This window comes from Mirounga leonina, unplaced genomic scaffold (assembly GCF_011800145.1).
Source record: "Mirounga leonina isolate KUSES-001 unplaced genomic scaffold, KU_Mleo_1.0 Mir_448, whole genome shotgun sequence".
Taxonomy (NCBI): domain Eukaryota; kingdom Metazoa; phylum Chordata; class Mammalia; order Carnivora; family Phocidae; genus Mirounga; species Mirounga leonina.
Genome location: NW_023270758.1, coordinates 3,127,180 through 3,152,540, shown reverse-complemented (window position 1 = coordinate 3,152,540; position 25,361 = coordinate 3,127,180). Strand labels below are relative to the sequence as shown.

Below are 25,361 nucleotides of genomic sequence, written 5' to 3'. Positions count from 1 at the left end.
CCCATTGGCTAGAGCATTTGAAGTCCAGCGTTAGCGTACAAAGTCCAAAATTCTTTAACCTAGACCAAAGCCCAGTATATATGTATTTCATTATCAGCTCTCCATTCCCTTGTGTTACTCTGCAGTATGGAGAGTGGAGTCTATTGTTTGCAAGGTCCTAGCTGTTCACTTTAGTCACTAGCTTGCTAACTAAAAGACTTTCCATTTGCATTCAAGTCGGAATTCAGTAATTCAGTACCAGGCTCTATTCCACTCCCTTCATTACCCTCAGGACTGCCCAACGGGCTCTATTCAAGTTAGTTCTCACAATCCATCTACCAATGCTACTAAAATACCAGAACTTAAAACAGGTGACAGGTCCTCAATTTCTGATTTGTTTTTCCCCAAACACTAAAAGGTTTTATTTAGCATTTCTAATACCGACTTTACTACAAATAGCCCAAGCAATATTTAAGTCTCTCAACCGCATGGCTCAAAGGGCCAATTCACTCAAAGAACACACTAGTCACTGTTGTGGGGTTCAAAAGAAGAAAACAGTGTATTCTTTCTGTTTCGGCGCACTGTGACATGGCAGAAGAGGGCCAAATCAAGGAGGAGTCCTGATTGGGCTTCTCAAGTGGACAATCTGGTCAAGGTGAGGCTGAAAAGCAGCTGACTATTGGAGATGAATGGCCCCAACAGAAGGCAAAAGTAGGTTATATCTCGTGGTTACATGCCAGCCCAAAGATGCCGACATAGTGGGATTGAGCCCACAATGGTCATTTATCTAATGTAAGCCATGAAGTGAACTTTTAGCACCAACCTACACCTCAGCTGAGTGTTATCTGGTCACCAGGCAGACCAGACAAGAGTGGAAATGTTGCAACATAAAACCTGCCTCCCTACAAAAAACAACTTCAAACTTAGATCCTGATGGACATCTTTGTAGACCAACAGGGGTATGTTATTATCATTTGCCCAGTCTTCAACCCTAAATTCATACGTGGCTGGAAGCTTCATATATTAGAACATATGCAGGGTACTTGTTATGCAATTTTAAATAGCAGCATATAAGACAAAATACTGTAAGGAAAAAAAAGTGTGTTCTCAGTTGAACGTTCCATTGAATTCTGAACACAGTTTGACATTTATCTGCCAGAAAAGACCCAGGTGACCACAGCCACCTTGCCTCCTCTCCCCACTCAGCAGGGTGACTTTTTCTTTTATTGCAATAGTCCAATAGTACCTGCAAAATAGTAAGTGATAATACTCTAGGAAAAGAAACAGAATTGATCAAAAAGGAGCATCGCTTTCTATTTCCTTCTTCTTACTCTTATTTTGCCTACCTATTCTGAGCCCAGCCTCCACCTCTCTTGACTTAGACTTTTTCATTTCCTCTTTGCTCACTAGGCTCTGGCTGTTACTGCCTCCCCTTTCTCGTTCTCCCTCACCTCCCCACACCCTCTCCACCCCATCCCTTTCTTCCTAGGCCCTAGAACTAGCCAGTCACTCTTGCCAGTTTCTGCACTAGCTAGTCCCTGAACCTGGAAGGCTCCTCCCCTATATCTGCACGGCTGGCTTCTTTTTATTTAAAGCTCAACTTAAGTGTCACCTCCTCAGAAAGGTCTTCCTTGACTGCATCTCAATGAGACACTTTCTGTCACATCACTCTTTCTTCAGCACTTATCAAAATCTCATTTATATGCTTATTTCTTCTGTCCCCACACACTCCAGTGTGAGCTCCATGAGAGCTCAGACCTTATGCTTGCATTCACCTTTGTCCACTCAGAGCCCAAAATAACGGCTAGCACTTACTAGCTAGTCAATAATGCTTGTTGAATGAATGAATTTTGGACTTTTTATTCTTTGGTTCCAAATCAATTAAGGTGAGAACAGTGGTCATTCTTTTCTTTTGTTACAGTTCTGTGAAACATCTAAACATGCTGTTACTTGTATAATCAAAGCATTAAATATTATTTTATGAAAAGCCCTGATGAGTAGGATGGGATCCGTTACAATTCTTCTAGCAATACGCATATAAATTCAGTTATAGAGGGCCAGGATTTATGGACGTGCTCTAATCAAAGGATCCCTAAAGTTTACGCACTATTTCTTAAAGTTCTTCAGAAAACACAGTTCCACATTCAACAAAGGACTTCCAAAGAAAATATCAACACCAAAATAGGAATCATTACATTTCACTCTGAAATTCCTACGACAAGCTAAAAGGGCACTACTTGGTGATTTTTTTTAAACCAATAGAACATCAATAAAGAGATCTTCTAATCATTCTCTGCTTTCTTCAAATAATTTTTCCATTAATGGTTTGTATTCTTTTTTAAAACAAAACAGATCACATTTTCTCATTTAAGTCCATCTATACACAAAGCATCAGCTAAATAAATAAGACAGAAATCAGCACAAGCCAAATGTGTCACTGAAGACTTGTGCGCCCGACACATAAATGGAGAAAAAGATAAAAGAGGTATTGTCCAATTGCAGAAACAAAAAAGTGGGGTTTTCTGTGCTCTGAAGTGCATCATGGAGTGTGGGTGGAGAGAAACACAGAAATCCAGAATTAGCTTAACATCAAATCATTTTGGAAAGAGTTGACATGTAAATTCCTCACACATAAAGTATTTAGAACAAGAGACTTTGATTCCTGGGCTATGATGCCATTTAGGAATCCTTGCAAGGACTTTGGAATTCCAGTATTCATAGGAGAAAATGCTCATCTTAATTTGGAGCTACCAGGCACTGAGAGGTACTCCCAATGTGACACAACCTGTAACTGAAGTATTACAAAGCTTGCAGTTAAGATCTGGGATAGAGGCTGAACACCAAATTCAAAAGAGGTAACCAAGATACCAAGTGCCATGAAGGGAAAAAAAAAAACAAAACCCACCAAGATTACCACCTAGCCACAGAGAACTGAGGTGGAAACGAGGGGTGTATATGGGGTAAGGTAAGGGGTGAAGGGGAATGGAAAAAAACAATACATTTGTCACCCCGTCCCACTTCCCATACAGGATACAGGCAAAGCTTCCAGCCCCATTACCTCAGGCACAGATGGTTATCGTTTATAGCAAAGGTGCACAGAAAGGCCTTCAGGTCTGAGCCCCTTAATTCCAGGGCTGTTAATGATTAAAGAGAAGGATGGGGGTGGGAGGAAAATGAGGGAGGAGGGAGCTGGAGATTCACCCACCACCTCCCGCTTGGACTCCCACCTCACAGCGCTTACCCGGGCCATACGACCAGAGTCTGCACCCTCTCCAGGGCAGCTCCAGCCCCCAGATCCCCAGGCCTGGGTTGAGGGGTGCTGGCGGTGGGGAGGCAGGGACAGTAGGTTAAGTTTTCTTGAGCCCTGCGGCTGACACGCCACAAGCTCCCCTCACAGCCTCTTCCAAAGGGACCAGTCCAGACAAGGAGCTGATTTCCACTCCTCCCCTTCCACCCCCTCTTCTCGAAGGTACCCAACCCCCGCCCCTTCATCTCTCAATGTTCCCCGCTTCTCCTCAACCCCCCCCAAACTCACAGCTGCTCCAGAGGTTCCTCCAGTCAAACCCTTTCTGGAAACGACGGCGGCCCGGCGGGTCCAAACCACCTACCATCCCCGCTCGCGTTTCCAGGCTCCCTACCCGCGCCGCCGCCTCCTCTTCTTCCACCACTGCCGCCGCCTCCTCTTCATCTGCGGCCCACCGGCGGCGGCCGCCCCCAAGCCCCGCCCCCTCCATCGCCTCCTGCATCATCACTTCCGGTAACCCCGCAGGCCGCCCGCTCCAGGAGGGAGAATAGAAGAGGGGCGGGGAGGAACGGGTGGAAGATTGCGTCACGACGTACGCAAAGACGTACGAAGCCGTCGCCAAGTAAGGGCAAAGACCTAGCGACGCGGAGGGAGGGCTAGGAGAAGCTGGACTGGACCATTTTTTTGGCTCGGGGGGGAAGGATAGCGAAAGGGGTAAAGGAAAACTAGGGAAAGGATGAAGTTGGCTATATTGTTGAGTATACGGCGGAAGGTGGGCTAGAGTATAAAGTTTAAGGGAGACTCGAGACTGCCCCTGACCTGGAACTAATGCTCCCACAGAGGTCCTCCCGGTGGTTTAGTCCGGCCTGGCCTACCGGACTTGCCCGACCAGCGTCGGCCGCGGCTCTGCTAAGCTCCCGGCACCGCCTCCTCCTAGCCCGCGGTAGGCTGCGGCGCTTCTGTGGGTGGGGGAAGGCAGAACTGACGCAGAGTGAGTGTAGGGGATGGAGACGCTGACTCCTGGCGCGGGAGACTGGGGGAAGGGGTTGGCTCCCCAGGGGCAGGGATGGGGTGGGGGCGGGGGTGCGACGTTGCTAGGAGACGTGCTTGTGTGACCCCAGCCTCGCGAGGGCGGCTCGGTGTCATCGCGCTGGCCTCAGGAACCTGCCAAGGGAAGCGGCCCGAGGGCCAGGAAGCGGAGGCCTGTTGTGGGGACGCTGAGATGCCGGTTGGGCCCATCTGAGACCTTTAGATCCCTGAATATAAATGCGAGATTAGTAGGGGCAATTCCGGGGGCGAGAGGCGTCAAGCTGGGGAAGGCTGACCCAAACGAGGCCCCGTAGAGGCTACGGAGCCTTTCTAGGATAGAGCAAACCTTCTTACTGCCTCGGTCCACAAACGAGAACAAGACGCAGGCCTTGCTCCGTGACTTTTTATTCGAGTGCAGAAGAAAGTTAAAATGTAAATCAGTAAGGAGGATATCAGCAAGTGCCACATGCCCCCTAAGACTAATACCGGGTGAAGTGGTAGAAGATTGGGGGAGGGTCACTCTAATTCGGGTAAGGCTTTTCAGACAAGACCAGGTTTCATAGAGATGCGAGAAAAGAGAGAAGCCAGGGAATAGACATTCTAGATGGAGAAAAGAGCCAACGGGAAGGGTTCTGAGGAAGGAAACGGCGAGAAAGCCAGGTGGCTGGAACTGAAAGAAGGGCCAGAGTGGTCTGTGATGAAGAAATGGCAGGGCCTGATCAAGCACAGCGTTTTTTAGCCCAAGGTAAGGGTTTGGCTGTTATGTTACCTGAGGATTTTGAGAAGGGGAGTGACCTGACTTACATTTTTTAAAAATCCCTTGGCTGCTAGATAGAGAAGGGTAGAAGTTGTCAGACCTGTTAGGAGGCTGCTGCAGTAGGCCAAGGGAGAGATGGGTAGTGGCCGTGGAAATGCAGATAATTAAATTCATAATGCATTTCGGAAGTAGGGCTTGCAAGACTTGCTGCCGGATTGGATGTGATGTGTATGGGAAGAAGAGGAACCAAGGATGACTCCTAAGGGAAAACAGCTTGGGAGGAAATATCCTAAATTCTTTTTAGACATACTAGATTTGCTAGGTCTTTTAATCATCCAGGTGAGGATGTTGAGAAGTTAGATATACAAGTCAGGGGAAAAGTCCTTGGGAAAATAAGTAGAGGGGTTTTTAGAGACTACCCAGAGAAGAAGGGAAGCCAGCAGAGGAGACCCTTGACACAGATAAGGCCTCAGAGATAAAAGAAGGCTTCCCTAATATCCCATAATAATGAGACTCACTCATAATCAGTGAGACTTATCCACCCACTAGCCAGCTTCTGTTCATCGTCTAAGCCCTGGCTCAGATCTCTTCCTTCCCTTCCTCCCACAGCTGTTGGTGCTTTTGGACTTGTGCGCAGGTGATTTGTGTCCATTACAGCAAGCCTGACTTTGCTTGTTAATTGTTTGTATGTCTGACTCCCCATGGGCTATTTCTTCTTTGTGTCCTGCTGGCTCCAGTACAGAGCTTTGCCCATCGGGTCCCACTATATGGTTATAGCTAGGTAGGAACACTATTCATAAGATACCAGTCATGGACTTCAACAATTCTTTTTTTTTCTTTTTTTGGACTTCAACAGTTCTGACAAAGGGGCTTTTTTCCCGCTGCTGCCAGCACTACCAATCACAAACTAGATATGGTTAATCTCATAAAACCTAGAAAGGATATCAGAAGAAGTTTCAGAAGGCCTGGGTTCCAGTCTTGGATCTGCTACTGACCAGCAGGGGCATTGGATAAGGTCTTTTTCTTTGAGCTGGAGGGGCTCCCTAAATTAGAGACTACAAACTGGCAAGACAGATACTGCACGCAAACATACCGTTCATCCCACAGAGTGATTTAAATTTAAATTCTTTTTAAAATTTACTTACCAGCATATAAAAATTGGACATCAAAATCCAGATTTTCAGCTTCATTTGAAAAATGAGACAATCTGGCAACACTAGCCTGAGGTTCCTACACTGCAACAGTCAGCTAGAGCCAGTAAGCTTCTCCCCACCCACCCCGCTCCTCTTCAACTATCTGCCTGACCTGTGGGCATTTGATTTGCAGTTCTTGGTGTAGCTGTGGCGCTGTGCTGTTCCTGAGGAGCCACTAGCTACATGTAGCTATTTATTTGTTTTTTTTTACTTGTAGCTATTTAAATAAAAATTTAAGTGCCAGTTCCTCAGCTGCAGTAACCATATTTCAAGTGCCCAGTAGCCACATGTGGCCAGTGGCTAGCTACCCTGTTGGACAGCACAGTTAGAGAATATTTCCGTCATTGAAATACATTATGTTGGTCAGCACTGAACTGGAGGAGCTTGAAGGTACTCTGGGTGCTAGTCGTTCCACCCATGTAAAGAGGGACAGTCATTGCTCCTACTGTCAAGGAATTTTGTCTAGTAAGGAGCTCTTTTGCCTCTGCAGATGAGAAAAGTTGCTCATTTGGTAGTTACTTGACAGTTGGAGGGTACTTAGAAACTGTCTTGAGGGCAGGGACCCCTACTCAAGCAAGGTGAGGTTATTCATCAGATGGTTGGATCAAGGGTCAGATACTAGGAAGCTCCAACTGTCTCTAATGTTCTAACCAAAGCTCTTTTGTCAGTTCCCTAATCCATTTCCCTAGGAAATTATCACAAAGGAGGGATTTAAATGTTAATTTAAACCTAAGTGTTTCTTGTTCTCAGACTTCCCCCTTTCCTATGAAGGGGTGAAATCCTGGATAGTTATGAATGAATGACTGGGGTTGATTTTTAGCATTGACCTAGTTTTCATCTATTTCCAGCTCACATACACCCCCACACGTCTAACACCTCCTCCTATTTCTGGTAACTGGTTCTCACCACCTGTGACTGACCCTTACTTTGTCTCTTAAAATATGCTGATAAGGAAACAGGTACTTCCATTTCTTTTGAATTGAGGGGCCAAAACTTGGTTTCCATTTAGAATTTCTGTCTCTGAGGGGAAAAAGAGCTGTATCTCTCTTGGTTACAAAAGCCTGATTGGAGTTCCCCCTTACAAGTATAATCTTGCATGTGCTTCTATGCTGGTATATTTAGAATGAGCATACTTGCCTCCTATGATCTTGTTTGGGATAATTTAGAAGTCTTTCAGACATCAGTATTTTTGGTTTTTCCCTGTGTTCTGGAGATTTCCCATATTACAGGACCTAACCTAATTTCCATTCCTTTAAGTAAAATGAAAATACAATCTACCTTCTCTCTGCCTCCTATCCCTGACACACCATATTGTCACTTTCTGTGTAAAAAGATGCTGTTTCAGAGAATAGCTGTGGTATGATTAAGTACACCACACAAGCATATCCTGAGATTTGCAAAACAATGTGTGGCTTTACACTTCCCTTTTTGGATTCTAGTAACCAAAAACTGAGTCCAGGACAGGAAACAAGTCCATTGGGTGTGTGTGTGTCTGTCTGTGACTGTCTGTCTGTCTATTATTGAAGAGAGAGGAGAGAGGGCAGAGATGTGTGGAGTACAGCTTATCTTGAAGGTTATTCGATTTGGGTAAGGATGATACTGTGTAGGATATGGGTGTACACCAGAAAGTAGGAAATATAACAGATGTAGGAGAAAAACATGCCAAAGGATAAGCAAGGAGTAAGAGATAAAGGAAGAAAAATAGGAAGGGAAGTCTGGGCATGCTTTCGATGTTGGCACCTGCATTATATTTCCAGTAAGAAGTATGTGCTGTGGTCTGAAGATAAGCGGTGCCTCCGACAGGGTTATTTACTCATACTGAAGAACAATAGCCCTTTACTGTACAGGGATTATTAATGATCAGAGGGAAACAGCTTTAGGAAAATCCATTACTATCACAAAGCAATAAATTCGCCAACAGGCCGCACGCTTCTTTTCCCTCCTCTGCAGACAAAGCTTAGCATAGATAAAAGAGGCCTCATTGTTTCTTCTTTATTTCCTCCTATTCAGGTAACATTTGCCTTTGTTAGCTCCCAATGCTAAGTGATTTACATGGGTTATCATGAATAATCCTTACCACCACTCTTTGAAGAGGGTTCTATTGTTACCCCATTTCACTTTTTGAGAAACTGAGGCTCAGGAAGACGACCAGTGTCAGAATTCAAACCCAGGTTTGATCATTCCAGAACCCATTTGCTCATTAGTTGCACTGTATCTTCTGTTCCTTACATATGTGGAAAAACTTTGAATGCCTAAAACCAAGACAGTCATTCTCTACTCCGCTTTCCAGGGCAAGAAAAACTGTTTGCTTTGGCGTTATGAGAGCATTTCAGTTCCCTAGAGGTTTTCCAAATGACAGAAGCTTTAAATTACAATTTTGTAGGTTTGACCCCTGATCATTCGGGTGCAATGGCTCTATTCCCCAGAAGGATTTTTTTTTTTTCCCAAGAAAAAAATGTATCAGAACCACATTTTTCTATATATTTGGTTCTAAGCTTCGTGGAAACAGTAAATCAATTTCAGTCCAGTGCACTAACCATTACTGGCTTTTAAAGAACTTAGGAGTAAGGGTTACATTTTAACTGTGTGTCTTATACTGCCTTAGATGGAACTGATAAGGCCTCCTCCCCAAATAACAGAGTCTTAAGTTCCTTATCCTAACACCCACAGCACCACTCTTGAAAACATCTTTGTGAGGGTTACTTAGTATTTTTAAATACTGGTCCAAATACTACCATGTATGAGAATGGACATTACTGGTGACTATTCTGTGTGTGTAAATTTATTCTTCTTACAAATTTCAAGCTCCAACTTTGTACCAGGCCTAAGGGTGTGATGAATGAGGCATAGTCCTAACCCTTCTAATTTATCGCTCCCCAAAACACACACAGTGGAGGAAGAAAGGTAAGCCAAACAGAAACTTAGAATAGAATGACCAGTATGACACAAGTGTGCTGGAGGTGCCTGGGGTACATAGCAGGGACATAGCTGAACCCACTTCGGAATGAAGAAGGCACCCTGCGAAAAGTAAGGGAAGTTCAAGGATGAGAATCAGCAGCTAGGCAAAGAAAGAATATTTCAGTTCTGTGAATTTGGATCTTCATTTGACAAAAAGAAGGGGTGTCAGATCTAAGGAGATGGGACAGCAGGAGAGGGACAGGCCAGCATGGGTGCCCAGTGAACATGTAAGACAGTGATTTCATTTGGGTGAGTTTCACAGTCTCCACTACCCTAACCCACCCACCCAATCATAAAGTAGTTGGGGGAGAAATTTGACTATATTACATCATTGTGAGATAAAAAAAATTCCACCTAGGGGCAGATATTGAAAGAATGGAAAGAGTCTTTCCTTCAACCTGGGGCTTGAAAGTCGGTTAATTCCCATTGCCTTTTCTGTCCCTTGTTTATACTGCAACACTTTTTCTTAAGTAGAAGGCAAAGCCTCATGAGAGTCCAACACTGGGAATTTTGACATTCCTGAGACCAGAGTCATACTTCTATAAATTTCATCTGGAGAAGGAATTTTCATCCCTGCTCTTAAACTCCTTAGTGTTCATGCTGTGATGGTCTTTCCAAAGGTGGGGAAAAGGGTGAAGTGGATAAATCCCCTAATACTAGCATATCTTCCCACAGGCCTCCTGTAAAATTAAATCTAGACATGCCACGTGCCTACATGTGCTGTGTAGAGTGGGTTCTTGGAGCCTACCCAGACCTTTTTTTTTTTTTTAAAGATTTTACTTATTTATATGACAGAGAGAGACAGAACAGGAACACAAGCAGGGGGAGTGGGAGAGGGAGAAGCGGGCTTCCCGCTGAGCAGAGAGCCCGATGGGGGACTCGATCCCAGGACCCTGGGATCATGACCTGAGCCGAAGGCAGACGCTTAACGACTGAGCCACCCAGGCGCCCCTACCCAGACCTTTCACTATTTCCACTCACCATAGAGTAGAAGGGTGAATGGGTGGTGTGTTTTGTTTTGTTTTAGATTGATTTCTTCCCCATTACTCCAAAATAAAAATGGGAAAGCTCTTGGTCAGGGAAATAATCATCCAGCTTTATTGGCTCTTAATCCCAACTCTCCTGTCAATTAGATGGCATTAGGCAAGACTTTTTTTCACCAACTGCAAGATACAATTTGAAACCCAGCACATTTTAAAAGATGTAAATTAGACCGTGATACTCCAACTTGCTTAAAATCTGCCAATGTCTTCCTTTTGTTTTTACACTACAAACCAAACTCCTTTCCAGGACCTACCCTCCCAACCTATGCTGGATTCTGCTCACCTGCGGCCTCACCTCCCTGACAGCTTCTGGATGCACTGACAATATTTACCACCTCATAGCCTTTGTTGGTTCCCACCCTCTTCCTGAAGCACCTTTCCCTTAACCCTTCCCTTTAACAGGCTCCTTCATGTCATTCAGAACTCAAATGTCACTACCCAAAATAAAATAGCCCTGCCCCTGTTCATTTGTTCCTCATATTACTCTTTCATTCCTAAGGAACACATATCACCACCAGAAATTGTCTTTGTCTTGTATCTCGTCTGCTCTGCCACTAAAATGGAAGCTTCAGGAGGGCAGGGACTATAGCTGCTTGATTATCAAGATTGTGTATCCCTAGAATCTCCTGTGCCTGGTCCCAGTGGGTACTGCTGGATGGATGCTTGGGAGGGACCAGTAAGGCCTGGGGAGTGGTAGCACTGTCATGAGCCCTGGTGCCTCCTCTATGGTATCCGCTCCCTGTGGGGTGGCAGAAGAGAGCTGCGTAGGGAACCGAAGAGCAGCGCAGTCCCGCCAAGCGCACAGCCTCCTTTAAAGGTGCTGAGGTGCAACATAATTAAGGAAGTGCAGTTGCAGGGGAGGAAGAAGGGCAGATGGTATACAGAAAATCTTATTAAAAGGTTATTCATATCAAGGTGCAAAAGGTCTTTCGCTCTTTGTGGGAAGGGAACAGAATTGTTCAGTTCCTATTGTCACAACTGGCTAAGCTCTTTAAATAAATTAACAGACATTCAATCACATTCACTGAGACTGAGCATTCTATTTAGTGATTAAAAGTTTGGGCTGGATTCCAGACGTTCTAGGTTTGAATCCTGGCCTCACCTCTTTTTCTTTCTTTCCTTTCTTTTCCTTCTTTCCTTCCTTTCTTTTCTTTCTTCCTTCCGTCCTTTTCCTTTCCTTCTTTCTTCCTTTCTTTACTTTCTTCACTTTCCCTCCTTCCTTCCTTCCAATGTAAGGCTTCAACTCACAACCCTGAGATAAAAAGTCTGCTGACTAAGCCAGCCAGGCACCCCCTAGCCCCACCTCTTTTTTTTTTTTTTTTTAATATTTTATTTATTTATTTGACAGAGACACAGCGAGAGAGGGAACACAAGCAGGGGGAGTGGGAGAGGGAGAAGCAGGCTTCCCGCGGAGCAGGGGGCTCGATGCGGGGCTCGATGCGGGGCTCGATGCGGGGCTCGATCCCAGGACCCTGAGATCATGACCTGAGCCGAAGGCAGATGCTTAACGACTGAGCCACCCAGGCGCCCCTAGCCCCACCTCTTAATAGCTGATGTGACCCCTGGACAATTTACTTATCTCTCTGCATCAGGTTTCTCCTTTATAAAGAGGATAATGGTAGTTATCTACCTTAAAGAATTGTGATGATTTGGGGAGTTAACATATGTAAAGCACCTAGCAAAGCCTCTGGCACAGAGTAAGTACAAAGCAAAATGTAGTATTATTATCATTATTCTAATGAGCAAAACAGTCCAAGCCCTCCAGGAATTCAGAGACTGTGAGGAAAAAGACACAATGAAATTGCAAAATAGCCATGGCTGGCTGTGATAGTTGCAGAGAAAAAGGTGCCCCCAGAAAAGCTTGAGAGCAAATAGGTATCTACTAGGTGCAGTGGGGTGGCTAGCAGAAATCAGGCATTTACGTGGGTGGCTCAGCCAGAATAAACACCAAGGCAGGACAGCAGGGTGCCTTAGAGCAGTGGCTTTGAAACTTCTGTTTTTCAGACTCTGTATCTCAATTTATAGTATTATTTACCCATATTTTAAACCAGCTTTAGAAACTTTTGTAATACATTTATTTAAAGGAAGCTCTATATTGCTATATCAAAATCACTTTAAATTATGGGTTTGATGGGGCGCCTGGGTGGCTCAGTTGGTTAGGCGACTGCCTTCGGCTCAGGTCATGATCCTCGAGTCCAGGGATCGGGTCCCGCATCGGGCTCCCTGCTCGGCGGGGAGCCTGCTTCTCCCTCTGATCCTCCCCCCTCTCATGTGCTCTCTCTCTCTCATTCTCTCTGTCTCAAATAAATAAATAAAATCTTTAAAAAAAAATTATGGGTTTGATGGACTATTATAATACATTAAAAGAATCACAATAGGAAAATACTTGTACATCCAAAAAAATCACCTTCCCAATCAATCTTTGGGACACCTGCTGTAGGGGAAACATCTCGCAACTGTGACCAGAGGCCAAAACACTTTAGCCAGCAACATTTGTCAGCCTTTGCTTAGTGGCATGGACTGCAGTTGGTAGGTGCTTGGTAGTGAATTTTATCTTGGTACCGTGTTTATATGGGGTGCGATTTTAAGAAAAGACCAGTTTCCAATCACATTTCTTCCCAGGGACACTTCATATCTCTTATTTTTCCTCATTCTGGGGTTTTGCGGTTAAGGAAGTAAAATGAAACAGTTTGACGAAATGTCAATCTCAGAATAAGTTACAAAACTTTAAGAATTCTTTAAGACTTAACTTCGTGGGGCGCTTGGGTGACTCGGTTAAGTGTCTGACTTGGGCACAGGTCATGATGTCAGGGTACTGGGATTGAGCCCAGTGTTAGGCTCCTCATTCAGCGGAGATTCTGCTTGTCTCTCTCCCCTGTCCCTTCTCCTGCTTGTTCTCTCTCTCTTTCTCAAATAAATAAATGAAATCTTAAAAAAAAAAAAAAAAGGACTCGACCTCGTGGCCAGTTGAGACTGTGGGTCAGTTATGGTCCTCTTCGGGTGCCTGAGTGGCTCAGTGGAGCATGTGACTCTTGATGTAGGTGTTGTGAGTTCAAGCCCCACATTGGGTATAGAGATTACTTAAAAATAAGATCTTAAAAAAAAAATTGTGGTCCTCTAGACAGTTTGATATTCCTCGTGTTGCCTGTGGGAAAATCCCAGCAGACCTCATTGCATCAGATCAACCCTTGAGACTAGTGAAGAAAAGGGGCTGCCTCAGCCTTGCACCAGTAGTGAGAGATCATTGATAGTTTCAAAAGAATAAATGTTGGTTTCAAGCCATTATATCTATTGGAAGGAAAACTCTTAGAGAAAAGGCACTTTCTCCAAACAGGTTGCTTCCTAGGAACAAAGACAAAAATAGAAACCAAAGGGAAAAGAGCATGAAGAAAAAATTTTTATATGGTCAGTTTTGTTCCTAGAATCCCAAGCTTTCTGTATCATGAGATATTTTCATTTATTCAGCAAACGTTTGTTGAATACCAGTTACACACCTGGCTAGGTCCTGAGAATTGAGCAGTAAATAGGATGGACATGGTTACTATCCCCATAAACAGGATCACTTGGGGCAAGACAGACACTAACAAACCATTATTACTTGAGTAATTAGAGCTACAAAGAAGAAATTTAAGGATCCACAGGAAGTTTCAACAGAGACCTAATCCAATGCATGTGGTGAGGGGAGGGGGGAGGATTTTCTGAGATATCCATGTTTGGGGAACTGAAGGATGAGTAGGGGTTGGTCAGGTAAAAAGGGAGGAGGTCAGGAGAGAGCCTTCTAGAAAGGGAGAACAGCATGGGTATATACCACTAAAGTAAGAAAAACATGATTCCCTCAAAGAACTGAAAGAAATCCAATAAGAAAACAAAAGAGGCATTTTTCTTGTCTTTTCTCTAAGACTGGGAAGGAAGTGTTATTAATCTAGACTTGCTAATAATACACAATGGGGAATACAGCTTTAGACCCTTCTCTGTGGAAGTCTTTGGGACTTGGGTTTTTTGGGTCACCTGATGTTGGAGAAGGAGACTTCACTTATCTCCCTTTCAGGATTAGTTTTCAAAACACTTAAAACATTAATTAAAGTGTTTTGAAAATAGTCCTATTAAGTACCAATTGTTAGTACTACTCGTTACCTTGAGTACTCTAATTGCAGGGCTTGTGTATCTGATTATGGTATATGATCAGTTACAGTTTGAAGCTGTGGCTTTTTTGAGTAGTAGAAGGAAACCAATGAAAGTCAGACTTTGGAGACGCTTGCTGCTGTTTTAATTTGCCAGACCTCCTTCACTTTCCTCAAGTGTCATGCAGTCAGGGAAGTTTCATCTGTTAATGACAGGGAAGTGAAGCAGTCATTAATAGAAGTTACAGACTCCCTGCCCCTCACAGGAACTGACTCATGTATTTTCATTTGAAACCATGGAGTTTTAGGGAGAACCAGACACTCAGAAACCTGTTTCCTTACCAGGAAAAGTCATCATCTCATCGTCTCATGGGTTTTTATTACGATTAGCCACAAAGCATGATGTTTCCTCTCGGTTTTTACACATTTCTTCTAAACATTTTTTTCTTTGTGAGGCATCGTGGACGTCAGAATTGGTGTTGATTATAATTTTCGTTTTTAACTTTTGAATTGGGTGAAGTAGTGCTTTCAAGCTTTTCAGCAAATGGTTAAGCCTTGGTTCATTCTCATTGCAAGTAAGGTCACCAGAGTTAGGAAGGGCAATCATTAAAAAGAAATTCTCTGTAAGGTAAATTCCTTGTAGGTACTTAGAATGTCTAGATAAATATACCTCTTTCCAGCTCCCATTTGCATTATTTAGCTGCCCAAGTTCTCATAAGCTCAGGACTATCCTAAAGTATACAGTCTCCACATGGTATCCCCTCCCCCATGGGTTGGTAATGGATCCTGTCCTAAAGGGCAGTGAGCAGCCTACTTCCCATTCCTGATGAGCCTGTTTGAGGAAAGCCCAGTACTCATAGTGAGGTGTCCTAGTGCCTGACCCTGCTACTCATTTACTAAATCTGTCCTTGTCTTCCCAGCCTACCCATTTGTTAAAGGCAATACAGTATTCATTCTCTAAAATCTGACTTATCAGAATCTTCTAGTAGTGGGAATTTTTTTTTTTCTGTCTTCTTTTAGATGTTGAAGTAAATAGTAAAGACATAGGCTGGAGTTTTTGCATAAGTTAAAAAAGGGGGGGGGGGGAGAAAAAAGAGAAATACCTAATGTCCAACATTAGGACATTAGCAGGAGAAGAGACAAGTATATTGGGATATCTTCATACAGTGGACTGAATTGCAGTATTGAGAACATATGAGCTAGAGCTACATGTAACAATGTAGATGAACATCGGCAAAAAAAGCGAGTTGCAGAAGGACGTAATAACTTTTATATAGAGAGTTGACCCTTGAACAACATGGGTTTGAACTATGCAGGTCTACCTGTAAACAGATTTCTTTTGATAAGTACAGAACAACACTGTAAATGTATTTTCTCTTCCTTGTGATTTTCTTAACATTTTCCTTTTTCTAGCTTACTTCATCGTAAGAATAAAGCATATAATACATATACATATATATATGTTCATTGACTGCTTATGTTATCAGTAAGGCTTCATGTCAACAGTAGGCTATTAGTAAACTCTTTGGGGAGTCAAAAGTTAATCACAGATTTTTGACTGTGTGGAGGTCAGTGCTCCTAAGCCCCATGTTCAAGGGTCAACTGTATAAGATTTGTAAACTTGCTAAGCAATACTATATAATGTTAAGTGTAAAGCTATATGTGAGAAGGCAAATAACAAGTTCAGGATAGTGTTCATTCTAGGAGAGAGGAAGGGAAATTTGACTAGAAGGGGTATGTACAAATATATATGTAATGTATTCTTTAAGATCCATTGTGAATATATGGCTGTTAATTATATGGTTCTCTATATCTTTTTGCATACCTGAAATATTTCATAATAAAAATCTGAAAAACTTTTTTTTTCATAAATTTAATCTTTAAAAACGCAGTTAGCTTTGGGGAATCTACTTAGGTCAGGACTCACTTAGCCAAGTCCTCTGAAATTAAAACTAATGTTTCAGAGTAAAAACTCAAAGAGGCTATAAGCTCTTCAGTCATCAGAAAGATTTTTAGTTGTACTTACTGTATGGTTCTTATGTGAACAAGGAAGCAGACCAACAATTTGAGAGAGATTTTCAACAAGGTTATGATGAACTAAAAGAGAGGTTACAACCTGGCAGCCTCTGGGTAGAATCGAGCCTGCAGACCAATTGTGTTTAACCTTCATAGTACTCAGATTTTCAAAAAGAATGAATTAATGTTTTTTTTGAGATTTCACATTTTAAAAATCTGGATTGCTACCTATTGTTAAAGTTTCAGGAAATCTGGCATTCCTAGGCCCTCATTTCTTTTTTTTTTTTTTTAAGATTTTATTTATTATTTTAGAGAGAGAGAGAAAGTGGGGGGAGAGGGAGAGAGAAAATCCCACACGGACTCCGCACTGAGCGCAGAGCCCGACACAGGGCTCAATCCCACGACCCTGAGATCGTGACCCAAGCCGGAATCAAGAGTCCGACGCCCAACCAACTGAGCCACCCAGGCACTGTGCTAGGCCCTCATTTCTACAAGGCAGCAACTGCCTGGAGCTGAGTAGCAACTGTTCCTTTTCGGGGGGAGGGGGTGCGGTACATCCTCTCCATTTGGCCACTGTCCCCACCCAACCAGGTTCCCTCATTTTATCTGCCAGGCCCTAGAGGTGCTTGAGTTTACAACCCCTGCATGAAACTCGTTACTTAACTAGAAAATTTATTCAAAATGTGCCTTTTCCAGGCACTCTGGTGAGGGCTGTAGTTTTATAAAAATACACACTAAAAGTATCATTCCTAAGATAGTCTGGTAAAGAATTTACTGCTTTAAAGTATAGCACATTTGAATTTTGGTTTACCAGGTTTGTAAAAATGGCCGTCATGGCAAACATTAACTCTCAACCATGGGATAATACACAAGGACAGCTGAGAGATCGCTGGTATTCCTAGAGCACCGTTCTGGCAATGCTACCAAACAGATCTGTTGAGAAAGAGCAATTATTTCTAGACTAATTAAAGAGCTTGATTAAAAAAATGTACATCTGCCTAGCTGCCTACTGTCAAACTGAATTTTCATGCAAATTTTCCCTCTTCTATTTTGGTGGGTCTGAGGATGACAACAGCAACACGACAAGAAGTTCTTGGCCTCTACCGCAGAATTTTCAGGCTTGCGAGGAAATGGCAGGCGGCATCAGGGCAGATGGAAGACACCATTAAAGAAAAACAGTACATATTAAATGAAGCCAGAACACTGTTCCAGAAAAACAAAAATGTAAGTAGGCCCCAACTGGAGATTGTAAGGAGGAGGGCAGTTTCTTGTGATGTTTGTTCTTTTTCATCCGAAAATTGAGAGGACTGAGCATCACGGGTCACAGTGGCCGAGTGTGGGGCTGGAAGGGCCCAGAGGCATAGCCGAGCTCGCTTGCTTAACCACTGGGAAGCAGAGCCCAGCCTGGGTTTCTCTCTTCATTTGGTTCAGGTCTCAGTCCAACCCGTAAGTGGCTCAGCGTCCTCAGAAGACCCCATGAGCCAGGTGACACAAGCCAGGCCAGTGATGGTTTTCAGGGGAGGAACCGTTCCTCACACACTGTGCCTGTTACCAGCCCCTCCCACAGGAGGTGTGCAGTTAAACTTTTGTTTTCAATTCATAACCTATTCAAGACCTCCAAGTATAAACCCATTCAGAGGGAAGAGAATAGGATTAAGACACAGGGTTCCCTTCATAACTTCACTTTGAACTCGAGCCTCTTTGGCTAGCAGAGTGAGTTTGCCCTTTGGGACCACAGAATTGGGTAAGATAGTGCCTCCATTAGCTAGTTTAATGGAACTGCCCACCCAGACACCAGGGAGCCAAAGACCATCTGTAAGAGGCTTGATTTGACCCATCCCAACAAACTATAAGGCATTAGCTGTTAGCTCCTCACGAAGACTGCCTGGCACTAAGCATGGAAAGAGACTTTCAGCTTCTGACTTTTCTTGCCTCCTTCTTATTGATCTCACAGAGTCAATGCTGTCACTGTTCCCTCATGAAACCTCCTGACAGTCTGTTCTCTGACCCGTTTCTGTGTCCTTTTTGGCCCTGTCTTCTCCACACACCCTCCGGCCAGCTGTAAGGATCCTCTGAAGGTCAACCGTCTACGCTGAGGCCCAGGGACCATGCAGTCGCTTTCTGGTTCCAGCTCCCATATCTGAATACCCAGCCTCAGCCTCTCACCAGCCACCTGAAGGAGCTCACGACAGTCATGATGATCCAAAGCAGAACTCCTCCTTCCACAAGGACACCTCCCCTTTCCAGTTTGCCTATTTCTGCTCTAGCTCCTGTTACCACTCTGCAAACTGTTTGCTCTCATTCTTTCGGTCAGCAAGTATTTGAGTGCCCATCGTGTGCCAAACACTGGACTAGACACAGAGGATATAAATGAGCAAAACCAAGACAGGATCCCTCACAGATGTTTAAGAGTTAGATGGCAAGAAGTGTAAAATGGCAATTAGGGTAAGCACTACAAAAGAAACCCTCCCAATCTACGTTCCCCTTCTCAGAAGCCCTGAGGCCTCCCTGCTTCATAAAACCAACCTGCTTATGAAGCTTATCTCTGCCTTTTTGACCCTCCACCAGCTTCTCCAAACTTTTTGTGCCACATACCAGAGTGTATTAAAAATGTCTATTTTGTGTATTTTTATTAGCTTATTGGTACATTTAATGAATTTATTAATGTATTTATAAATCAATATGAGTATATAAATGGGAGCTGTGGGCTCAGAAACTTTTTATTGAAATAGTAACCAAAAAGTTAGAAGACCACTAGCCTATGCCTACCCCTGAGTAGTTGGTCATACTCTTTCTTGTTTGTTTCATTTGTTGGTGTGGTCTCCCCAGCCAGGTTGTCAGTTCCTCGAGCACACAGACAATGTCTTATACTTTCTTGTATATCCCATGGGCCTGCCTTGTGGTTGTCACTAAATTTGTGAGCATTTACAAATACTTTGGCTTGACTTACCTTCTCCAGGAAGTCTTCCTCAACTTCTTTGCCTTCACTCAACCCCACGGCAGAAACCTATTCTGAATTCCTGTGTAGCCATCTGCAGCAGTCATTGCCCTGTTGGTTATATGCCTCCGTGCCTTTGGTGGAACTTTATGCATCATAGTTATTCTGCCCAGGTAATAACCTTGATAGTTGAAGGTGGGGACCATGGCCTCACAGTGTCTAGCCAGGTGCTGGAGATACCATAGTAGGATGTGCCCAGTAATCCTTTTTAGGCTCACTCATGTGAGGACTACTCAAGACCCTTTGAGTTTTCAGTTATGGCAGTAACCAATCCTTCCTTTTCCTCTGCTTGAACTGGCCCAGTGTGGTGTGAGCCAGAGGGAAGTGTATGTGCCAGGATGCTACATGAGTGAGATGATTTTGTCGTGCCTGGGGAGGAGATATGTGGGTTTTTAATTTTAAGATATGTACTTGTTTTGCCATGTATTAGAAAGAAAATATAATATCAGATAATTTTACAAATACTATGCTTAGGAGACAGTACATTTAAAGAAAATGTTCAATATTAGTATAAATGGTGTGTGGATATAGCAGAATCATAATGAAGGCAGCCTCTGAACGACTGAATTTGGAGAACTCTAACCCGGACTTGTTCAAGGACAGCTGGAGTCCGAGAAGCCCTCAGCCCCCTTAACTGTGCATCCTTTATCGGGGGCTTCTTTCTCCCCAGTCCCTTATGCAGATATAAGTAGTTTCTTCGAACTTCACTTGCTCTAAGAGTTTAATAATAATCCAGAGGTATCTCCTGAATTGCTCTGAATTCTAATGGGCAAATGGGAACATGGAAATCTGTTCCCAATGTGGACATCAGAGCAACAGATTCTGAGAAGCACAGAGGTCAGAAAGCTGAGCCTCTGCCCCAAGGGACCCAGCTGTAGTTCTGTGCATTGCAATTCCTAGAACTCTTCTCTGCTCTAAAAGGTGCCATAGGACCAGGCACGCCCTTGGAATTTCCAAGCCTCACTGGCCCAGACGTCACTGTGGGTGTCATCTGGGACTGCAGTCCCAGCTCTGCTTTGAGGCCCACTTGCAAACTCTTGGCAGAGCCACATGTCAACTCCTTTTCCATCCTTGGAATGAAAGGGTTTCTGCCCTTCTACCTGGCATTCTGTTTTTCAGAATGAACTTATGATTCCTTTACTTTAAACTACCACGATTTGACTGTTTGGAAATTTAAAAAGCCATTTCTTCCCTTTACCAATGAGCAAGGCAGTTTACAGTTCAAAAGAAGAGGTGGATCATTCTCCGATATCTTACTTGGGGGCGGGGGCTTTCTAGACAGCACTTGCTGCAATAATTGGGTTACAGTTTGATCAACATGGGGAGGATGCGAAGAATCCTCATTCAGTGTTGGTGGGAATATAAATTGGTACAACCTCATAGAGGGTACTTTAAATCTAGAGGGAATATCTGAAAGAATTAAAAATGCATGAACAAATACCCTTTGACCCAGCATTCTCTAGGAATTTATCTTTTAGATATATTTGCATGTAAGCCAAAAACAATTTTAGAGGGATCCATAACAGAATTGTTTATAATGGCAAAAGACTGGAAATAACCTAAATGTTCATCAGGAAAAAACTGATTAAATTATAACACGGCCTTATGTTGGAATTTTGTGCAGCTATTAAAAAGAATGGGTAGCTGTGTACATCTAGAAGGAGCTTCAAGTTGTTAAGGGAAAAGCAAGGTTCAAAACAAAGTGAGCTATCATTTGTGTAAGGAAAAAAGAACTAAATATATACATGTATGCTTTTATCTATAGAATATCCCTGGAAGGACAAATAAGAAACTGCCAATAAATGTTGTCCTTGAGAAGGGGAACTATGACAGGGGTAAAAGGGAGACTTCGTTTTTATATTATATCCTTTTGTATTATTTGAATAATGTTTTACTATGTGCTGGTATTACCTATTGCAATAACTTTTTAAATGTCTAATCCACAGTAAATTTTATATTAAATTGCTTTTGATTTTTCACATTCTCAACATTTCATTTACTGGCTGGTGAACTGAGAAAGTTGAAGATGTACACCCCTACATACGGAGCATTAGAAAGATACTAAGAGCCTCACCCATTTTCCTCTTTTAATAGCTCACAGACACAGACCTGATTAAACAGCATATAGATGAATGCACAGCCAGGATTGAAATTGGACTGCATTACCAGATTCCTTATCCAAGGCCAGTAAGTGTGACTCCAGCTAACTTGTGGTGGGTACTTGTCCTCATCAACCCAGTTATTTCCAAGACTGTGTACCAAGAGGGCTAGTGTTTGCCGAGAAGTCTAGAGCTTCCGTGGGAGGCATGTTGGAAGTAAGCTATCCTTGCATGCCGCCAGCCCATCACAACAAACTAAAATGTCAATGAATGCCTGATTTCTCCTACTCGTACAACTTTCCCAAATATAGAAGGGAAAGCCAGCTTATATTTATATAGCTTTCTCTTTTGACTTTCATCTTTTTTATGGAAATATTTTTCTTTTCTTTTAATGAAAGACAGGTTTATTGTTAATAGCCATTAAAGGTGGGAAGTGAAAATGGTCCAAAATTCTCACCTGTGGAAGTTACCACTGTAACTGTTAGGTTGGGCCATATGAAATTGCCAGGGTTCTACTCTTGACCTACAGAAACAATAATTTTATACTGTACTGGCGCAACCTAATAGTTGGGCAGTATATCCTTTGTCTTTTTTCTATATTCGTGTACATACATATTCTTTTTTTTTTTTTAAGATTTTATTTATTTGACAGAGAGAGACACAGCGAGAGAGGGAACACAAGCAGGGGGAGCAGGAGCGGGAGAAGCAGGCTTCCCGCCGAGCAGGGAGCCCGATGTGGGGCTCAATCCCAGGACCCTGGGACCATGACCCGAGCCGAAGGCAGATGTTTAATGACTGAGCCACCCGGGCGCCCCCATACGTATATTTTCTTAATGAAATCCTGGGCATACTGTTTGCTGCTTGCTTATTTTACTTCATCTGTTCTGGTCATCTCTGCCTCCCATCTTTTTAAATGGTTGTCGCTGTATCCTCTTACAAGAATGTGCCATAATTTACCCAGCAGCCATTTAGTAGACATTTAGACTGGTCCCAGTTTCCCACGATGCACAGAGTAGCTTTGTATACACAAACTTTTTTTCTCGCCTTCTTTGGATTCTCATCTCACCATGTGATCTATGGTCATTTTCCTCTCCATGCAGGCAGTATGACAAAGAAGAACACCAGCTCTGGAATCAGACCTGGGTTCAAATCCTGGTTCTACCACTTAATGTGTATATAAGCTTGAGCAAGTTTTTAACTTCTGAGCCTCCATTTCTCATCTATAGAATTCCTTATGAGATTATTGCAAGGATTAATGTATATAAGGATTTTAAGGATTAATGAGTCAGTGTAGATTTAGCGCTTAGCAGAGAGCACAGTACCTAGTAAATCTCAATGGATATAAGCTGCTGTAATGATTATAATTCTTAACATTATCATTATTCTTATTCTCATTATTCAGATTCATCTGCCTCCAATGGGCCTTACCCCACTACGAGGCCGGGGACTTCGAAGCCAGGAAAAACTGAGGAAACTTTCCAAACCAGTATATCTCAAGTCTCATGATGAGATTTCTTAACCCAGAAGAAAATTTATTTCTCAGAATGATGAGCCAACTAGGTCTTGAATGTAAACCAGATGACAAATCCCTTCTGTTTGATTAGGGGCAAAAATTAAAGTATCTTCTTAAAAACCTCCAAAATATTGGTAATCACCCCATGATCTGTACTCATACATCCTTACAGTTCATCAGGGTCTTGTTGCCTACATGGATGACACTAACCCTAGAGGTTACACCCTCACTGAAGCATCATTTGGAAACAAGACTAAGGCCTGTAGAAGGAAGACAAGGTTGACCAAGCCTTTTCATGGAAATGCCATTCGCCAGACATGCCAGCTGATAGGAAGAAATTAGCCAATTCCTGGAAGTTCTCATAGCTACTATAAAACTGTACACCACCTTCAGAATATTTCTAGGCTTTTTCCTCCAAAGTTTTTGCTTAAAAAAGAAAGGCTTGCTTGAAAGCAGGGTTTCTTTGTATATGTTTTGTTATCTTTTGATCTTCCCAATTTCCAGATAAATTCCCCTTAAAAAGTGCATCATTGGGGGTGCTTGGGTGGCTCAGTCGGTTAAGCATCCGACTCTTGATTTCAGCTCAGGTCCTGATCTCGAATTCTTAGGATTGAGCCCTGTGTTGGGCTCCACGCTCAGCAGGGAATCTGCTTGAGGATTCTCTCTCTCTCCCTCTCCCCCTCCCCCTGCTTGTGCTTTCTCTCCCTAAAATAAATAAATCTTTTTAAAAAAAGGTACATCATTGGATTGATTATGTTTTTTCATGGAAATTTTACATGAGACCCATTCCTGCCCCCAACATACACATACACAAAAGTATTTGTGTTAGAGAGTTACATAGTTAGGCTATAGTTACCTTATAGCCTATGATCACTTACAGTGCACTTAGGATCTGAAAGGCTCACTTAAAACCATACTGCATTCATTATAAGTATTTTATCTTAACATAATTAGAAGGTACAAGAGCCAAGGTGGCTTTCAAATTATGTCTAAACAAATGGCACAAAGAAAAATCAAAATACAAAGGATTTATACCCCTGCATGTGTGGAGTCCCATGGTAAGTCACATGTACCTTATTATATCGTTCCTTCTGACCTCCAAAGAGGATGAGCATCACCAATAAAGACAAATCTGTATCAATTTTTGTCTTTCTCTCTTCTTTTCCAAAATGGCTTTGTGACCCTCAGAAGCAGCAGATGATAACTTCCTGCCCATACCTAGATTAGGATTCCCTTCTCACTCATTCAAAGTAAACGTTATATTTCAATCCTCAACCCTGCTCCTGTGAGCAGATGCATACCCTCTCATGCTGAGAGTAAGTACTGCAGAGTTTGGCAATGACCTGGAGAACAAATATATCACTGTAGCAATAACCTATGCATATTGAACGCAATTGCAGCTACAGGCCTTTGGTGAAGAGAGACAAGAGAAATTTAAATGTGCTGGCAGTTGTGTTGGCCATTGAGTGAGCACAAACCCTAGCCTCGCTTGAATTGGGAGATGTGAATCTGCTATTCTATCAGTCACTCTCTTCTCTGGTCTCACTGTAGAAGCATCTCCCTGCTCAGAGGTGGTTCTAGTGTTAAAGCATTTTCTCATGCAACATAGGACCTGTGAAATCAAATCAACTACTTTGTCTGACGGTCAACCATGAAACAGTGATCTGTTCTTGCATTGGAGGAAAAACTGGTTCTGCTGGACCAAGTGAGACATGGCTTGCCTGTCTCCTTCCTGGTCCCTTTCTAAGTAACTGAAGGTGATTTTGACTGTGCCACTTTTGTATTTAACTCTGTTGAGTGGAGAAACCACCCTTCCCCCCCCCCCAAGCCTCTTACAAAATGGAAGCCCATCTAATTGCTAGCTAGCCTCCTGAGTATTTTCTATGTGCCAGGAACCTTACCTAAATGTGCATTTTATATGCCTAACCTCCTTTGCAAAGATGTATATTCTAATTCACAGAAACATAACTGTCAACTTAACTACCAAAACTTCTATATAAGTTATGTTTATAATAGCTTTTTCCCTCCCATTTTCTCTCGAGGCCTATAAGATCTCCATCTTTGTTCTTTTAAAGGCAGAACTTATCTTCCCTAAGTCCCCTCTTCCAATGAAATTTTCTTCTAACACCAATAAGGACTGAAAACTATTAACCCAACAGCTAGATTTTTAAAGAGCAAGGACTAGCTTGGTGACAATGTTTGTCTGATGTTATCTGCTGAGCTATTTATAGGCAGGACCTGCAGCTTCTCACCAAGCTGATCTCTGGCCATTTCTGCCCCAGGACTCCAACCTCTAACTCACCAGGATTTCTGAAGAACATACTGCTCTTTCCCAGGGGGAGACATTAATTACCATATTGGCCCCAGTAGACAATGACCTCAAATTTAGGGCACTTTCTTTTCAAAGTGGA

The 25,361-nt window shown here is 43.0% G+C and overlaps 2 protein-coding genes across 12 annotated transcripts in view; one reads left to right on the top strand and one right to left on the bottom strand.

Annotated features, from left to right (window-relative positions):
* The window catches only part of DCUN1D3 (defective in cullin neddylation 1 domain containing 3), a 37,662-nt gene extending 34,017 nt beyond the window's left edge, over positions 1-3,645 (bottom strand). Inside the window, exon 1 of the mRNA XM_034988114.1 lies at positions 3,515-3,645. The gene's annotated coding sequence lies outside the window, so the exon portion shown is untranslated. The remainder of the gene's footprint in view (positions 1-3,514) is intronic.
* Positions 3,646-3,881: 236 nt separating this feature from the next.
* On the top strand, positions 3,882-23,370 carry LYRM1 (LYR motif containing 1). Of its 11 annotated transcripts, none has more exons than XM_034988119.1 (4): positions 3,882-4,214; positions 17,398-17,564; positions 21,433-21,551; positions 22,840-22,926. In XM_034988119.1, coding segments are annotated over exons 1-4 (450 nt in total). In that variant the 5' UTR covers positions 3,882-4,051; the 3' UTR covers positions 22,841-22,926. The 11 variants fall into 11 exon arrangements, with proteins under 11 accessions (XP_034844010.1, XP_034844008.1, XP_034844009.1 ...); XM_034988117.1 differs by having other exon boundaries at positions 3,893-4,214; positions 17,416-17,564; positions 21,433-21,525; positions 22,840-23,370; XM_034988118.1 differs by having other exon boundaries at positions 3,898-4,166; positions 17,416-17,564; positions 21,433-21,525; positions 22,840-23,370.
* Positions 23,371-25,361: the final 1,991 nt, after the last annotated feature.

What these genes read in the sequence shown, in the direction of transcription:
- LYRM1 (XM_034988116.1), top strand. Translation starts at nt 4,052, where the DNA reads ATGCTCCCACAGAGGTCCTCCCGGTGGTTTAGTCCGGCCTGGCCTACC. An exon ending in GAAGGCAGAACTGACGCAGA is followed by an intron (nt 4,215 to 17,397) that starts GTGAGTGTAGGG and finishes CTATTTTGGTGG; the next exon opens with GTCTGAGGATGACAACAGCA. An exon ending in AGATTCCTTATCCAAGGCCA is followed by an intron (nt 21,526 to 22,839) that starts GTAAGTGTGACT and finishes CTCATTATTCAG; the next exon opens with ATTCATCTGCCTCCAATGGG.